The sequence below is a fragment of the Conger conger genome, chromosome 3 (genome assembly GCF_963514075.1).
Source record: "Conger conger chromosome 3, fConCon1.1, whole genome shotgun sequence".
Classification (NCBI taxonomy): domain Eukaryota; kingdom Metazoa; phylum Chordata; class Actinopteri; order Anguilliformes; family Congridae; genus Conger; species Conger conger.
The window spans coordinates 14,048,173-14,067,252 of record NC_083762.1 but is presented as its reverse complement, the minus strand read 5'-3'; the positions used below and the strand labels follow the sequence as shown (position 1 = coordinate 14,067,252).

At 41.1% G+C, this 19,080-nt stretch overlaps 2 protein-coding genes across 2 annotated transcripts; both read right to left on the bottom strand.

Moving 5' to 3' along the window:
* Positions 1 to 3,558: 3,558 nt before the first annotated feature.
* LOC133123224 (uncharacterized) lies at positions 3,559 to 8,699 on the bottom strand. The gene is made up of 5 exons (XM_061233564.1): positions 8,673 to 8,699; positions 7,609 to 7,721; positions 5,693 to 5,700; positions 5,184 to 5,537; positions 3,559 to 3,938 (listed from the first exon to the last, which is right to left on the bottom strand). The coding sequence occupies exons 1-5, from the start codon at positions 8,697 to 8,699 to the stop codon at positions 3,559 to 3,561; spliced, it is 882 nt and encodes a 293-aa protein (XP_061089548.1).
* A 3,958-nt stretch (positions 8,700 to 12,657) lies between these two features.
* Positions 12,658 to 17,783, bottom strand: LOC133123223 (uncharacterized). Its single transcript, XM_061233563.1, has 5 exons — positions 17,757 to 17,783; positions 16,693 to 16,805; positions 14,792 to 14,799; positions 14,283 to 14,636; positions 12,658 to 13,037 (listed from the first exon to the last, which is right to left on the bottom strand). Exons 1-5 carry the CDS (start codon positions 17,781 to 17,783, stop codon positions 12,658 to 12,660), a joined length of 882 nt encoding a protein of 293 aa, XP_061089547.1.
* Between the last annotated feature and the right edge of the window lie 1,297 nt (positions 17,784 to 19,080).

The following is a 19,080-nucleotide window of genomic DNA, read 5'->3' as shown; positions in this document are numbered from 1 at the left end:
AAGTATTTTTGAAGCTGCTATGCTTCAATGTATCAAATTCAATCAAGAGTACACTTGATCTCAACACAGGCAGTGTATCAGCAATAGGTATCTCCATGTGACATTTATTGCCTGCTTTTTTTACTGTCACCATTTTTCTAGGGTGGCCTTTATTCAAAAAGTCCGATTTTCTCTCCAGATCATCCTAAAAACCACAAAAATGTACTGTGTATTTTTGGGAGATTTTCTGAAAATAATATGAATTTAGGTGAAGAGCAGACAGTCAGCAGAAGGACTGAGGAGGATGGGCTCCCCCTACAGTCTGGATCCATCCAAGCAACCAGAATCAAGTTCCTTGGGATGAACTTCTGTCACCAGGGAGTTTTTTCTTGTCACTGGTGCCCTAAGCTTTTTTAAGAGTTTTTTGAATGTGTGAATTTAAACATTTTGTTGCAGTTTCTATGAGGTAGCTAGAAGCAGGATTTATTTTTAAAATGTCGCACACATCTGGAATCAAAGTTACCCCAATGGCAGACACCCTCTTTCACAATCTCGTATAGCACTGGTATAAGTTAACCTGGAGTGAAAGACCAGTTGGCTCAGCTGAGAACAGTATGTGCTTGTTTATTCAGTCTAATGAGTTTGACTCTGTGACATTTCTTTATGTGTTATAGTTCAATGTATGAAATGCAATCAAGAGTATGTTCAAAAACATGTAGAAATGTAATAACATTTAATTAACATGCAATTGAAATGTTTACCATCTTATTTATGTGTGATGGCCATTATACCAGTCTTATACCAGTAATTTTGCACATGTAGAATAAGAGTCAAAAGACGTTATAATCATGCTCAGCTCTCTAAGGTAAATACTTTACTAAAGTCCATTCTGGGTAAGGGCGTTACTCTCTCTTTGTTCTCTAGATTATAAGACCCTGTGAACACAGGAAGGTATCTGCCACTGAGTCATTCAGTCAGAAAATGCGTCCAGTTCTCCTCAAACACACTGTGCATCATCAATAACTGACAACGCAATAAAGCTGTCGCTGTGCATACAGGAAGTGCTTTGGCTATTGAAGGTACAGAGAGGGCTCTGGCTGCAGGAGGCCTTGTCTTCAGAAAGCATGTTCAGTAAAACATGCAGAAGAGTACACAGATTCACAGTGACCCTGGCTTAGAAGTGGCAGATTTTGCACTGTATGCCAGACGCACCGCTGGTGTGGATGTGCAAAGATACATTATCTCCACATGCCTCTCTGCTGTATGTGGAGTAAATATCCCTGTAAAACTTCAAATGACAGTATTTATACAGAAAGGTGGATTGTGATAGGAATTACGTATGTACCCTGACTGTCTGATCTATGGAAACATCAAACAAAAAGGCATGAACAATATTTACCATAAGAAATAATTCTGCATTAAACTTCATAAAAATATATCGTATTTTATTTGTTTAGAGCATTTTAAAGAGGCGTTTTCATAAAGATTTTCAAAAAAACTTTGCAGTGGAGCCAGAAAAGGACACCCCCCCCCCCCCCCCCGTAACTAGGGCAGCTCCGACCAAATAAAGGAAATAGCCCCAAAAACGAATAACCCAACCAAAATGAGTGCTAAAAGGCGAGCACTGCAACCCCGGACCGGGGATCCCAAAATAAAAGTACAACCCAGTATAAAAGACTAGGTAAGCAAAATAAAGAGCCGTGAGTCGCAGCTCAGGAAAACGCACAAACAAAAATACATACCGGGGACAACGTCCCTCACCCACAGGCTCACCCGAGCTTGAAAACAAAAGAGAAAAACAAAAGAACCTATAGGAAGGCGTTCGCAGTGTACACAGACTAGCGAGCAGAACACCTTCCTTACCTTATTTCCTTTTAAATGAATGCAAAAACCCAAAACCAGCACAATACCTGACTCATGTAATCACTGAGTCTACCGTGTGCTTTACCAGCTTGGTGACAGAGCGAACAGTGACACCAAAGCGTCGACCGATTGTCCGCGAGTGCTTTATATACAGCTTCAGGAGGTAAGGTACCCTTGGCACTAATGAGGGCCAGGTGAAAATAATAAAGCCTGGTACTACCTCCCAACCCTGACATCCTAATGTTTCACTTTTCCATCTCTGTTTAATATCACATTACTGGCGTTTAGTAGGCTCTTTTACCGAGAGTGACTTACACAATTCTACAATTTATATTAAATATACACTGAAGTCATTCAAGTTAACAGCCTTCTTGCAAAACATGGCCTGAATGAAAGTCACCTATTCTTCCCTAACCACTGCAATACACTGCCGCCCTAAACTGTGTCAGATTTAGCAACATTGAACGACATTTAAACCTTGTGTTGTCTTAAGGGTGAAAAATGACCCACCACTGTATTTAATAGCAGAGAAAACTCCCTAACTGTTCTTTTTTCAACTTTAAATTTGATGACGTTTGTGATGAGTGACAGATTGTTTCTTCATGCAAAATACATTTGGGGTTGAGGGGTTGAGTGAAAGTGGGCCATTTGTGACCCTAAGGACAAGGGGAGTATGCAGAATCGTAAGACTACACTAAGGTTGAAGTTTTAATTAATTTATTTGAAAAAACATTTAAGAATAAGCACAGCTCCAAGAGACTCTTTTTGTTTTTAAAGGCAAATTTACAGTTTACAGCTCATATCCTGTAATGTGCACCGATGCGAAGGAGGACATGTTTGATAAATTGTGATCATTCTTGTGACAAAGATTAATTTTGATGGAAAGCTTCACTCGTGGTCTTTAAATCTCACACCTGAAAAAAACGTTTCTCTCTCCTCCTCCCTCTTCTTCCTCCTCACTTTGGGTTTCTTGGTGGTGAAAGTCAAAGCAGCGTAATTCATGGCTTCATCTTGGTGCTAAAAGGAAACGCACATATGATTACAGCACATGTGATTACAGTATATTTTCCGGAGAAATGGTCTATTTTACGTTTTGACGCAGTCCCTGTTTGAGTAAAATAAAAAGGAAATTCATAACAAAATAATTAATGCAGTGATTTTTCAAATGAGAAATGATGAGGAGTATTATTATTATTATTATTATTATTATTATTATTATTATATTATTATTCTTTTGTAATATTACTCAATGTTACTCTAATCAAGTCAAAATCTGACATTGGAGTTGATTTAACAGTCCATATTACTGTGCAGAGGTCCCCAAGGCAAATGTTGAAAACAGGAATATCATACTGCCTGACCCTACTGTGTTAGCCCCTTGTAATACAATGCAGTATGCACTAAAAACAGTTCATGGGCATGCAGTTGTACACTGTTTAAGTATGTATGCAGCTTACGTTCTGATCTTAGCTTGGCCTTCTGAAACGGGAGATGATGACACATATTGTCACAACGCCAAAAAGAACCCCCGTCCTCAGGATGGACAGCCAGGAAAGGATGCTCACAACTTCTGGGTAACCTGCCAGCCATTATTTCAGAAATTGAGGGCAGCAAATAAGGATTTGTATTGAGATTACATTGTAACTAAAATTGTTAAACATAAAACAGTTTGTGAAATTTAGTATGACTAAAAATTAAATGTACAAAAACAATGTTTCACGATGTGACTGTGTTGTTCCTACCCTTAAAGTCCAGCTTGGTCCCATTCCCAAACAGGATCTCCCCACAGGTGGCCACAGCACAGTAGTAAGTCCCAGCATCAGAGAGGCTGAGGATCCTCTTGGGGAAGTTGTAGACACAGCTCTGTGTGGGAGACACAGTCCCAGAGCTCCTCTGGCACTCATCACTCCTGTGTCCATGGGTGTGAATGATTCCTGGAGGGGACTCTCCTGATCCCGGTCTGAACCAGTGCACACTGTGTTCTCCTGCACAGGTCTCAGTGTGTACTGTACACTGCAGAGTCACAGAGTCTCCTGGCTGCACTGACTCAGACTCGGGCTGCTGCAGCACTACTGTCCTGCTCTGGGACTCTGGCCCTGTCAAAAGTTAGCACTCATTACACTCAATACAGAATTGTCCTTTGGATTCCACTGTGTAAGGTTTACATATAAATGCAGTATGGCTTTGTATTTTTGTAGTTTATACAGAGAGCTGAAGATGACTCCACCGATTATAATATAAAGTGCAGCATGTTTTTGCACATATGTGTGATTCAGATGCAGTTTGTGCACTAGAAATGATCACGTCGATCAGCAATGTTATGTTAAAACCACTATTGATTAACTACATGCATTTTACTATCCTAGAAACTAAAACCATTGTATTAAATACATTTTTAAAATTTTATTCAAATGAAGCAATTCATTTTTAATGCTTCAATGTTTTCCACTAGAGCAGAAATGGTTAATATCTCTACAAAAGATGACAGGGACACACTGCACACACTGAAACTTAATAAGATAAACAAGAAAAAAATTAAATTTCTTCAATCAGTTTTGAATGCTTTCTTTTTTTATTCAAAAAATGTAAAAGCTATTAACAAAGCTTCAACATCTTCGTCACTAGGGCAATTTCAGTGAATGCATTTTGAGTGATTGATTTCTTGTTCAAAGAAACAATGGGCTACAGCTGATGCACCAGCAAAGAACAATGTGGAGAACCAACAGGACCCGACCGGACCCGGGTAGATTTTATATTTCAACTCTTTTCTTTTAATTTTTTCATATTTTCTCATTGTGATGTTTTAGGGATTCATAGCTGAAAGATAGATGAGTGTTTGAATATTCCAAATCTGCGTTTATCTCATTTTTGACCAAAATCGAATCAAACACAGTTTTTGTAAGTATTCTGTAAAACTGAGCACTGCACGATGTTACCCCCTTGGTCTCACATTAATAACCACACATTACAACAGTGGTGTGCAGAAGAGCGTCTCTGAACACAACATGTCAATCCTCTAAATGGACAGGCTACACTAGCAGAAGACATATTAAGTCTAAAAAAAGTCTAGTCAAGTGCTCAGTGAGTATATAAACGTAGCCTTTAAGATGTACAGCAAATGGCAGCTCTGCTTTTGGTGAAAGCATCACCATAAACAGTTCATACTGTAAATGTCATGGCAAGGGACTTCAAAGTGTTTTTCTCGGATAAATTGAATCAATACTTAATTTTCGTAAAAGTATTGGAAAAAAGAAGCAAAACCATTGCTTCAATTTATAATGTAGAATGACAAATTACAATTTAGGCAAGTTAAGCGATGGAAAAATAAAATTCTTACTTACCCGTCACCATTAAGGTACTCCCATCTCCAAAGCTGATCTCATCGTAGAATATAAAAGTGCAGTAGTATGTCGCTGAATCTGATGGCTCTACATGTGAGACAGTCAAGTTAAAAGTTCCCTTTGCTGTCTTAGCACTGAGACGTGTACTGTTTTTAAACTCATTCAAAAACACAGCATCTGATTGATAGTTCAGCATCCTTGCGACAGGCTGAGGCTTCTGTCCAAGTGGTTGCTTTAACCAGCTGATTCTAGGCACTCCATCATGCGGATAGAAACACGGGAGAGTCACGGTGTCTCCAAGCTGAGCTGTCACCACAGCGTTGGGCTGAACTACACTCTGCCCAAGCAGACCACCTGGAATCCAACAGAAAGCAATATTTCAACTTCACTGACAATGGGAGAAAAAACAAAGCAAAAACACCCACCAATCTCTGTGTAATCTCTGTACACTACTTAAAATGATTGTAAAATGATTTTGGTCAAAAAGTCAGAAACAAGTAAACACTTACACAGTTTGCTGAAAAACACAAGAATAACACAGAGGGATGCCATCGCTGTATCTGAGCTCTTCTGTCCTTGAGTCTCTCCTCTGGTTGAGACCCTGTTGTACCCTGCACTGTAAAACTCAAAGTGTACAGAGTAGGAGGACTTCAACTGATCATTTTCCAGTAGGAGGTCACAAGTCAGGGGCAGATATTATTGGCTGTTCAAACAGGTAATGTATTGGGTGACAAAGTTCCGCGTATGAACACTCTCAGTGCAACAAGAGAAAATGTTATTTCCAGTTTGATTATAGGTATGTGTTATTTACATACTGGAGTTGTGTGGAAGTCTCAAATTACTTTGAGAATAAACGCACACTGAGCCTCAAAATCTATTGACACTTCAGGGGGTGGAGATTCATTCAGGCAAAGCAACCAGGTGATCTCTTGACCACACTATCTCTTTTCTTTGTGAAAATACACAGTGTGTGTGTGTGTGTGTGTGTGTGTGTGTGTGTGTGGTGTGTGTGTGGTGTCTGTGTGTGTGTGTGTGTGTGTGGTGTGTGTCTGTGCATGTTTCTCTGCATGTTTCTGTGTATGTGTGTGAATATATGTGTGTGAGTGTGTAGTGTGTGTCTGTGTGTATGTGTGTGTATATGTGTATATCTTTGTGGATGTTTATGCATGTGTGTGTATGTGTGTGTGCAAGTTTGTGCGTCTGTGTGTGTATGTGTGTGTAAATATGTGTGTGGGCTTGTGTGTGTAAGTATATGTGCATGTGTGTGTCTGTGCACGTTTGTGCATGTGTGTGCGTGTGTGTGTGCGTGCGTGTGTGTGTGTGTATTTGTATGTCATGCAGCACTATGGACACATGGCACAGATGAGGCAAGAGGTAGTGCGGTTGTAGTGGGAAAAAAATGTTTAATTTTACAACAAAGGTAAAAAGTGGAAACAGTTGTGGTAGAAAGGTATACAGAGAGGTGTGCTGCATGGTGGAAGCAGAGCCAGCGTGCTGTCATGCCCATGAGTCTGTTAGGCTTCTCTGTCTGTGAGGGGGAGGCAAGTTCTGAAACTGAGTTCAAGAACTGCCTCTCTGGGAGGCAAACTGGTATCTAATACCTCTTTCACACTAAAGCAATGAATGAGGAGCCTGTGTTTGCCATTGCTGTGAATGAGGAAACCTGTGTCATTTGACCTGGGAGCACAACCCTAGTCATGACCTGAGATTTTTATGGGTGCATAAGGCACATGACTGGGCTTTGGCATGAAAGGGGGGACATGGGTTGGGCTACTATACTCAGTAAAGTTAGTTAGTTGAACTGATCCTCAATCTTCTCGTGTTTAACTTGGGCAGAAATGATGTTCTGAAGCCTAAACATAATTTCTTCAGCAGTGACATGTTCAGTTAAGATGAGTCCCAGTGCCCATGGGCCCTCCCAAGCCAGGGCCCCCTGTCCCCATGGGCCCTCCAAAACCAGGGGCCCCGGTCCCCATGGGCCCTCCCAAACCAGTGGCCCCTGTCCCCATGGGCCCTCCCAAACCAGGGGCCCCGGTGCCCATGGGCCCTCCCAAACCAGGGGCCCCAGTGCTTATGGCCCCTCCCAAACCAGGGGGCCCAGTGCTTATGGCCCCTCCCAAATCAGGGGCTCCAGTGCTTATGGTCCCTCCCAAACCAGGGGCCCCACTGCCCATGGGCCCTCCCATACCAGGGGCTCCAGTGCTTATGGCCCCTCCCAAACCAGGGGCTCCAGTGCTTATGGCCCCTCCCAAACCAGGGAGCCCAGTGCTTATGACCCCTCCCAAACCAGGGGCCCCAGTGCTTATGGCCCCTCACCGCCACTGGACATGTATGAAAGTTCACTTTGGGCTCCTGGGTCTTGAGTGAATGGTAAGGAGCCCATAGAACACAAGAGTTTAAATGGGACAAACGCATGTTTCGGTACCTCATGTGATCCCTGGGTTTTGTGTCTGAAAGTGGGCTGTCCCGGCTTGAGGAGCAGGGTGCTGAAGTTTCTCCTGGTCCTGCAGGCACTATCCGTGTTTCTGAATGTCCCTGCTGTGGAAAGGAAGAGGAGGAAGCCATATGTGTTGTTGGCACCTCCTTAATCAGATGCCTTTGAAAAACCTACTCATTTAAATAAAGAGTTTGATATGAAATATTGATTCTGTCTCACAGTTGATGGCCGAGGACAAAAAGGCCTTGCAGAGCATGTTGGCCCTAGTAGACCTACTTTGCTGGAACAGGAAGTGAGGTTTTCCAGGGTATTTCATTTCACATCCTGCTGCAGTTGCCCAGGGGTGAATTTTATAGCAGTTCTGTATAAGAGTAGATCAGAGTAATGTTGATGATCCTATTCACTATAAAGGATCATGCAGGATGTCATGAGTTTGCTGGGAGAGGACTGCAGGTTCCTCTTTCCAAATTCTAAAAGACAAAACTAGGGCCTGGGCAACCCTATTACAATTGAAATTACATTTCAATTTCAATGAACAATGAACACTGGAATTAACACTGACATTGAATATACACACAGTTAGCAGTTTGTTCGGCATTTAAGACTTAAGTCTTCTGCTGCTGTAGACTGTCCAGTTATAATGCGTTGTGTGTTCAGAGATAGCACTGTTGTAAAGTGTGGTTATTTTCATTACTGTCATCTTCCTGTCAGCTTGGACCTTCCTGGCCTTTCTCCACTGACCTCTCTCATTAACAATGTGTAAGTTTCAGCCCACAGAACTGCTGCTCACTGGATGTTTTTTGTTTTTCGCACCATTCAATGCATGCTTTTATGCATTTAGTTGCTGCCACATGATTGGCTGATTAAATATTTGCATTAAAGCGCTGATTTACAGGTCTGCCTAAAGTGATCACTGTGTGTACGTCCCTCATTTGGCAAAAACATTGCTCAGGCTGTAATTTTACACTGAAACCAGGGTGAGGTGTCAGTAGTTTCAGGATTTTGTCCATGACAAAGCACATGTGTCATCATCAGAGACCTGAGGGTCTGACCCTTGATGACATCACAATGGCCGCCATCATGGCGACTTCCTCTTTCATCTCACTCGCCCTGTTTCAATGAAGCACCAGGTAGACACTAAAATAATAATCTTAATAACAGTCATTATAAAATCCATAAGGATGTCTAAGATTTACAATTACAGTTGATTGCAGAGAGAGAGAGAGAGAGAGAGAGAGAGAGAGAGAGAGAGAGAGAGAGAGAGAGAGAGAGAGAGAGAGAGAGAGAGAGAGAGAGAGAGATGCATACTATGGAAATCACAAAGGCGGAGCAAAAGGGTTTTGTATTGAGTCAATGGCCAGAGAGACAAGCAAGCAGGTCTCTTAATACTGACAATGCCCTGAAAATGGTTTTATTGTGATATTGAAAATGATATTCATCATTGCAAGCAGTATATCAGAAATATGAAGGAAGCTTAAAACATGTGTCTAAAACAGCATAATCAGACCAAAATAGTGTCATTCTGAAAAGTTTTGCACTGCACATGTTTTAGAAGAAAACATTTTTAATGATGATGAATACAGAATATTACAGTTAAAAGCCCTCTTTAATTATAGAGGGCAATACCAATCTTTTGTCACTAGAATTTAAGCACAATTTATGCAGGAACAGATTTTTCATTATTTGTATTTTGAAACGTTGTTTGTGCAGTGTTTTAAAGCCGCTCTTTTCTAGACAGTTGAAAAATGGAAAGGTGGTCTGAGGCATGGGGGGGAGTGCCAGTGTGGTTCCAGTGCTGAGAGAGGGAGGTGTGAACACAGCTCTCTACTGCAGGTCAGTCTTCCTGTGTAGCTCTGGTCTGAGTAAAGCTGAATATATAAGGCTGTGGGTGGAAAATAAGTGAACCTCCCCTGTCACCACAACAGAACAGCCTGAAACGGACAAACGCATTGTGCTACTGATGAAAAAGAGAGCTGTGTGTAAAAGATTTCTGTCAGTTTCTATGAGCTTTTTAGAAACAAGTTAATTTTTGCCTACAAACTTACCCCAATGGCTGACACACTCTTTCTTGATAGCATAGTCTCTTATAACTGCTTGTGCTGGTGCTTGTTTGAAGCATTTTTGAAGCTGTTATGCTTCAATGTATCAAATTCAATAAAGAGTACATCTGATCACAGGCAGTGTATCAGCAATAGGTATGTCCATGTGACATTTACTGCCTGCTTTTTTTACTGTCACCATTTTACTTGGGTGGCCTTTAGTCAAAAAGTTTGATTTTCTCTCCAGATCATCCTAAAAAAACACAAAAATGTATTTTTGGGAGATTTTCTGAAAATAATATGAATTTAGGTCAAGAGAAGACAGTCAGCAGAAGGACTGGGGAGGATGGGCTCCCCCTTCAGTCTGGATCCATCCAAGCAACCAGAATCAAGTTCCTTGGGATGAACTCACTGGTGCCCTAGACTTCCTCTTATGGGGGTTTAGGTCAGAGTTTTTTTAAATGTGTGAATTTAAACATTTTGTTGCAGTTTCTATGAGGTAGCTAGAAGCAGGATTTATTTTTAAAGTGTCACACATATCTGGAATCAAAGTTACCTCAATGGCAGACACACTCTTTCACAATCTCATATAGAACTGGTATAAGTTAGCCTGGAGTGAAAGACCCGTTGGCTTAGCTGAGAACAGTATGTGCTTGTTTATTCAGTCTAATGACTCTGACTCTGTGACATTTCTTTGTGTGTTATAGTTCAATGTATGAAATGCAATTAAGAGTATGTTCAAAAACAATGTGTTAACACTAAAATCACATGCAATTGAAATGTTTGTCATCTTATTTCTGTGTGATGGTCATTATACCAGTCTTATACCAGTAATTTTGCACATGTAGAGTAAGAGTCAAAAGACGTTATAATCATGCTCAGCTCTCTAAGGTAAATACTTTACTAAAGCCCGTTGCTTTGCCTCCGCGTGGAAGACTCAGTTTCCTCCGCCCCTCGTCAGGGGGCATTTCTTAATGCAAAATACATTCGGGGTTGAGGGGTTGAGTGAAAGGGGGCCATTTTTGCCTTAGGACAAGGGGAGTATGCAGAATCTAAAGACTGCACAATGCTTAAAATGCAAGCACATCAGTTCACAATTTTAGAAGTTTTAATTTGTTTATTTGAAAAAACATTTAAGAATAAGCACCGCTCCAAGAGACTCTTTTAGTTTTTTATGGCAAATTTACAGTTTACAGATACTGCGAAGGAGGACATAAATTGTGATCATTCTTGTGACGAAGATTAATTTTGATGGAAAGCTTCACTCATGGTCTTTAAATGTCACACCTGAATAAACCGTTTCTCTCTCTTCCTCCCTCTTCTTCCTCCTCACTTTGGGTTTCTTGGTGGTGAAAGTCAAAGCAGCGTAATTCATCGCTTCATCTTTATGCTAAAAGGAAACGCATGCGACAACACATACGGTTACTCCTCATTCCGATGATCATTTTAGCAGGATATTTATGCTTTAGTTTATTAAAAATATGTAATATAATATTTGTACCTGTTCGCCCGACAAGGACACTTGGTTGTTTGATGCAGCCCCTGTTTGAGTAAAATTATTAATTAATTTATTAATTATTCATTTATTTAATTTATTCTATATTTAACCAGGATAGGCTCATTGAGATTAAGAATCACTTTTTTCAAGAGCAACCTGGCCAAAATAGGCAGCAGCCAGTCAAAAGTTACTGAAACATTTGCTACAACAAATTACAATGCATGACAACAAATTACAAATAAATATAAACCACTAGAGTCTTAATATAATTGTAACTACTTTAATGATGTGTAATCAAATATGTAAGAAATATTTCCTCTCCTTTTTTTTATTATTATTATTATTATTATTATTATTATGATTGTGATTATTGTAGGGGTGGCCTGTAGCATAGTCGTTAAGGTACATGACTGGGACACGCAAGGTCGGTGGTTCGATCCCCGGTGTAGCCACAATAAGATCCTCACTGCCGTTGGGCCCTTGAGCAAGGCCCTTAACTCTGCATTGATCCAGGGAAGGATTGTCTCCTGCTTAGTCTAATCAATGGTACATCGCTCTGGATAAGAGCGTCAGCCAAATTCAATTCATGTAATGCAGTTATTATTTTAACTTACAGTATGTCATTTTATTCATAACAATAAGAGCAATTTGTTTTCATATTGAGCATCATATTCACCACAGTAGGGAGAAAAACTTTTTGGTGGTCAGAATATTCTGCACTCTCTTCATACCTTTCGCTCAAGAGCCATTTTATTTTCACAATGAGGGACTGTCACATCACAGCTGCCTCACATATCAAGTGGCTATACTTTAGTTCATGCCAGCTGGTATATATTGGGGCCCATATCAGAAGCTGAAATTTCATAAATTCAAGTGAGATTTGGCTTTTACATTACATGTGATACTGCATGACTAGATGTGCACATACCTACAGCACAAGTAGTGTGAGACAGTAATCTGAACTGATGGAGTAGCTTTACTTGTTGTTTTGCAGAACTGTACAGGAACTGCATATAAATATTACTGCATGCTACAATATTGTACTCAATTTTCTTCAACTATTTTACACAAACACTTAACATACTGTATTTTCTAAATTCTCTCTTATTGAGTATTTGTAATATTGTCTATGCATCATGCATTTTGATGCAACACAAATTTCATTGTGTATAAGCTGTTAAATAATCCATATTACATGTACCACACATTGATACCTTGGTCTCTTACCTTTGCAGCTCTCACAGTTTTTTCTCCTGCTCAGAGCGAGGACAATATGTAGGATCACACTCAACGCCAAAGCTCCCGCCAAGCAATAAAGGAACGCTTCATTTCCTGACGCTTTAGAAGCAAAATTTTATTTTAGAATTCTTCACAAGTAGCATTAACCTTTCAAGATAGGAGATCACAAATACCTGATTAGAATGTCCTTAAGTGAACATTGTAATGTACAGTAGATGCACAATAACTCCTTTGTCTTCAATGTCTTTTAAAAACAAAATTTCACAATGTGCCTGTTTTGTTCCTACCCTTAAAGTCCAGCTTGGTCCCGTTCCCAAACAGGATCTCCCCACAGGTGGCCACAGCACAGTAGTAAGTCCCAGCATCAGAGAGGCTGAGGATCCTCTTGGGGAAGTTGTAGACACAGCTCTGTGTGGGAGACACAGTCCCAGAGCTCCTCTGGCACTCATCACTCCTGTGTCCATGGGTGTGAATGATTCCTGGAGGGGACTCTCCTGAGCCCGGTCTGAACCAGTGCACACTGTGTTCTCCTGCACAGGTCTCAGTGTGTACTGTACACTGCAGAGTCACAGAGTCTCCTGGCTGCACTGACTCAGACTCGGGCTGCTGCAGCACTACTGTCCTGCTCTGGGACTCTGGCCCTGTCAAAAGTTAGCACTCATTACAATCAATACAGAACTGTCCTTTGGATTCCACTGTGTAAGGTTTACATAGAAATACAGTATGGCTTTGTATTATTGTACGTTATACAGACAGCTGAAGATGACTCCACCAATTATAATATAAAGTGCAGCATGTTTTTGCACATATGTGTGATTCAGATGCAGTTTGTGCACTAGAAATGATCACATCGATCAGCAATGTTATGTTAAAACCACTATTGATTAACTACATGCATTTTACTATACTAGAAACTAAAACCATTGTATTAAATACATTTTTAAAATTTTATTCAAATGAAGCAATTCATTTTTAATGCTTCAATGTTTTCCACTAGAGCAGAAATGGTTAATATCTCTACAAAAGATGACAGGGACACACTGCACACACTGAAACTTAATAAGATAAACAAGAAAAAAATTAAATTTCTTCAATCAGTTTTGAATGCTTTCTTTTTTTAGTCAAAAATTGTAAAAGCTATCAACAAAGCTTCAACATCTTCGTCACTAGGGCAATTTCAGTGAATGCATTTTGAGTGATTGATTTCATGTTAAAGGAAACAATGGGCTACAGCTGACGCACCAGCAAAGAACAATGTGGAGAACCAACAGGACCCGACCGGACCCGGGTAGATTTTATATTTCAACTCTTTTCTTTTTATTTTTTCATATTTTCTCATTGTAACGTTTTAGGGATTCATAGCTGAACGATAGATGAGTATTTGAATATTCCAAATCTGCGTTTATCTCATTTTTGACCAAAATCGAATCGAACACAGTTTTTGTAAGTATTCTGTAAAACTGAGAACTGCACGATGTTACCCCCTTGGTCTCACATTAATAACCACACATTACAACAGTGGTATGCAGAAGAGCATCTCTGAACACAACATGTAAAGACTCTAAATGGACAGGCTACACTAGCAGAAGACATATTAAGTCTAAAAAAAGTCTAGTCAAGTGCTCAGTGAGTATATAAACGTAGCCTTTAAGATGTACAGCAAATGGCAGCTCTGCTTTTGGTGAAAGCATCACCATAAACAGTTCATACTGTAAATGTCATGGCAAGGGACTTCAAAGTGTTTTTCTCGGATAAATTGAATCAATACTTAATTTTCGTAAAAGTATTGGAAAAAAGAAGCAAAACCATTGCTTCAATTTATAATGTAGAATGACAAATTACAATTTAGGCAAGTTAAGCGATGGAAAAATAAAATTCTTACTTACCCGTCACCATTAAGGTACTCCCATCTCCAAAGCTGATCTCATCGTAGAATATAAAAGTGCAGTAGTATGTCGCTGAATCTGATGGCTCTACATGTGAGACAGTCAAGTTAAAAGTTCCCTTTGCTGTCTTAGCACTGAGACGTGTACTGTTTTTAAACTCATTCAAAAACACAGCATCTGATTGATAGTTCAGCATCCTTGCGACAGGCTGAGGCTTCTGTCCAAGTGGTTGCTTTAACCAGCTGATTCTAGGCACTCCATCATGCGGATAGAAACACGGGAGAGTCACGGTGTCTCCAAGCTGAGCTGTCACCACAGCGTTGGGCTGAACTACACTCTGCCCAAGCAGACCACCTGGAATCCAACAGAAAGCAATATTTCAACTTCACTGACAATGGGAGAAAAAACAAAGCAAAAACACCCACCAATCTCTGTGTAATCTCTGTACACTACTTAAAATGATTGTAAAATGATTTTGGTCAAAAAGTCAGAAACAAGTAAACACTTACACAGTTTGCTGAAAAACACAAGAATAACACAGAGGGATGCCATCGCTGTATCTGAGCTCTTCTGTCCTTGAGTCTCTCCTCTGGTTGAGACCCTGTTGTACCCTGCACTGTAAAACTCAAAGTGTACAGAGTAGGAGGACTTCAACTGATCATTTTCCAGTAGGAGGTCACAAGTCAGGGGCAGATATTATTGGCTGTTCAAACAGGTAATGTATTGGGTGACAAAGTTCCGCGTATGAACACTCTCAGTGCAACAAGAGAAAATGTTATTTCCAGTTTGATTATAGGTATGTGTTATTTACATACTGGAGTTGTGTGGAAGTCTCAAATTACTTTGAGAATAAACGCACACTGAGCCTCAAAATCTATTGACACTTCAGGGGGTGGAGATTCATTCAGGCAAAGCAACCAGGTGATCTCTTGACCACACTATCTCTTTTCTTTGTGAAAATACACAGTGTGTGTGTGTGTGTGTGTGTGTGTGTGTGTGGTGTGTGTGGTGTGTGTGTGTGTGTGTGCGTGGTGTGTGTCTGTGCATGTTTCTGTGCATGTTTCTGTGTATGTGTGTGAATATATGTGTGTGAGTGTGTAGTGTGTGTCTGTGTGTATGTGTGTGTAAATATGTGTATATCTTTGTGGATGTTTATGCATGTGTGTGTATGTGTGTGTGCAAGTTTGTGCGTCTGTGTGTGTATGTGTGTGTAAATATGTGTGTGGGCTTGTGTGTGTAAGTATATGTGCATGTGTGTGTCTGTGCACGTTTGTGCATGTGTGTGTGTGTGTGTGTGTGTGCGTGTGTATTTGTATGTCATGCAGCACTATGGACACATGGCACAGATGAGGCAAGAGGTAGTGCGGTTGTAGTGGGAAAAAAAATGTTTAATTTTACAACAAAGGTAAAAAGTGGAAACAGTTGTGGTAGAAAGGTATACAGAGAGGTGTGCTGCATGGTGGAAGCAGAGCCAGCGTGCTGTCATGCCCATGAGTCTGTTAGGCTTCTCTGTCTGTGAGGGGGAGGCAAGTTCTGAAACTGAGTTCAAGAACTGCCTCTCTGGGAGGCAAACTGGTATCTAATACCTCTTTCACACTAAAGCAATGAATGAGGAGCCTGTGTTTGCCATTGCTGTGAATGAGGAAACCTGTGTCATTTGACCTGGGAGCACAACCCTAGTCATGACCTGAGATTTTTATGGGTGCATAAGGCACATGACTGGGCTTTGGCATGAAAGGGGGGACATGGGTTGGGCTACTATACTCAGTAAAGTTAGTTAGTTGAACTGATCCTCAATCTTCTCGTGTTTAACTTGGGCAGAAATGATGTTCTGAAGCCTAAACATAATTTCTTCAGCAGTGACATGTTCAGTTAAGATGAGTCCCAGTGCCCATGGGCCCTCCCAAGCCAGGGCCCCCTGTCCCCATGGGCCCTCCAAAACCAGGGGCCCCGGTCCCCATGGGCCCTCCCAAACCAGTGGCCCCTGTCCCCATGGGCCCTCCCAAACCAGGGGCCCCGGTGCCCATGGGCCCTCCCAAACCAGGGGCCCCAGTGCTTATGGCCCCTCCCAAACCAGGGGCCCCAGTGCTTATGGCCCCTCCCAAACCAGGGGGCCCAGTGCTTATGGCCCCTCCCAAATCAGGGGCTCCAGTGCTTATGGTCCCTCCCAAACCAGGGGCCCCACTGCCCATGGGCCCTCCCATACCAGGGGCTCCAGTGCTTATGGCCCCTCCCAAACCAGGGAGCCCAGTGCTTATGACCCCTCCCAAACCAGGGGCCCCAGTGCTTATGGCCCCTCACCGCCACTGGACATGTATGAAAGTTCACTTTGGGCTCCTGGGTCTTGAGTGAATGGTAAGGAGCCCATAGAACACAAGAGTTTAAATGGGACAAACGCATGTTTCGGTACCTCATGTGATCCCTGGCTTTTGTGTCTGAAAGTGGGCTGTCCCGGCTTGAGGAGCAGGGTGCTGAAGTTTCTCCTGGTCCTGCAGGCACTATCCGTGGTTCTGAATTTCCCTGCTGTGGAAAGGAAGAGGAGGAAGCCATATGTGTTGTTGGCACCTCCTTCATCAGATGCCTTTGAAAAACCTACTGATTTAAATAAAGAGTTTGATATGAAATATTGATTCTGTCTCACAGTTGATGGCCGAGGACAAAAAGGCCTTGCAGAGCATGTTGGCCCTAGTAGACCTACTTTGCTGGAACAGGAAGTGAGGTTTTCCAGGGTATTTCATTTCACATCCTGCTGCAGTTGCCCAGGGGTGAATTTTATAGCAGTTCTGTATAAGAGTAGATCAGAGTAATGTTGATGATCCTATTCACTATAAAGGATCATGCAGGATGTCATGAGTTTGCTGGGAGAGGACTGCAGGTTCCTCTTTCCAAATTCTAAAAGACAAAACTAGGGCCTGGGCAACCCTATTACAATTGAAATTACATTTCAATTTCAATGAACAATGAACACTGGAATTAACACTGACATTGAATATACACACAGTTAGCAGTTTGTTCGGCATTTAAGACTTAAGTCTTCTGCTGCTGTAGACTGTCCAGTTATAATGCGTTGTGTGTTCAGAGATAGCACTGTTGTAAAGTGTGGTTATTTTCATTACTGTCATCTTCCTGTCAGCTTGGACCTTCCTGGCCTTTCTCCACTGACCTCTCTCATTAACAATGTGTAAGTTTCAGCCCGCAGAACTGCTGCTCACTGGATGTTTTTTGTTTTTCGCACCATTCGATGCATGCTTTTATGCATTTAGTTGCTGCCACATGATTGGCTGATTAAATATTTGCATTAAAGCGCTGATTTACAGGTCTGCCTAAAGTGATCACTGTGTGTACGTCCCTCATTTGGCAAAAACATTGCTCAGGCTGTAATTTTACACTGAAACCAGGGTGAGGTGTCAGTAGTTTCAGGATTTTGTCCATGACAAAGCACATGTGTCATCATCAGAGACCTGAGGGTCTGACCCTTGATGACATCACAATGGCCGCCATCATGGCGACTTCCTCTTTCATCTCACTCGCCCTGTTTCAATGAAGCACCAGGTAGACACTAAAATAATAATCTTGATAACAGTCATTATAAAATCCATAAGGATGTCTAAGATTTACAATTACAGTTGATTGCAGAGAGAGAGAGAGAGAGAGAGAGAGAGAGAGAGAGAGAGAGAGAGAGAGAGAGAGAGAGAGAGAGAGAGAGAGAGAGAGAGAGAGAGAGAGAGAGAGAGAGAGAGAGAGAGAGAGATGCTAAACCACGGCGCAGCACAAGGGTTTTGTTTTGAGTCAATGGCCAGAGAGACAAGCAAGCAGGTCTCTTAATATTGACAATGCCCTGAAAATGGTTTTATTGTGATATTGAAAATGATATTCATCATTGCAAGCAGTATATCAGAAATATGAAGGAAGCTTAAAACATATGTCTAAAACAGCATAATCAGACCAAAATAGTGTCATTCTGAAAAGTTTTGCACTGCACATGTTTTAGAAGAAAACATGTGAATGATGATGAATACAGAATATTACAGTTAAAAGCCCTCTTTAATTATAGAGGGCAATACCAATCTTTTGTCACTAGAATTTAAGCACAATTTATGCAGGAACAGATTTTTCATTATTTGTATTTTGAAACGTTGTTTGTGCAGTGTTTTAAAGCCGCTCTTTTCTAGACAGTTGAAAAATGGAAAGGTGGTCTGAGGCATGGGGGGGAGTGCCAGTGTGGTTCCAGTGCTGAGAGAGGGAGGTGTGAACACAGCTCTCTACTGCAGGTCAGTCTTCCTGTGTAGCTCTGGTCTGAGTAAAGCTGAATATATAAGGCTGTGGGTGGAAAATAAGTGAACCTCCCCTGTCACCACAACAGAACAGCCTGAAACGGACAAACGCATTGTGCTACTGATGAAAAAGAGAGCTGTGTGTAAAAGATTTCTGTCAGTTTCTATGAGCTTTTTAGAAACAAGTTAATTTTTGCCTACAAACTTACCCCAATGGCTGACACACTCTTTCTTGATAGCATAGTCTCTTATAACTGCTTGTGCTGGTGCTTGTTTGAAGCATTTTTGAAGCTGTTATGCTTCAATGTATCAAATTCAATAAAGAGTACATCTGATCACAGGCAGTGTATCAGCAATAGGTATGTCCATGTGACATTTACTGCCTGCTTTTTTTTACTGTCACCATTTTACTTGGGTGGCCTTTAGTCAAAAAGTTTGATTTTCTCTCCAGATCATCCTAAAAAAACACAAAAATGTATTTTTGGGAGATTTTCTGAAAATAATATGAATTTAGGTCAAGAGAA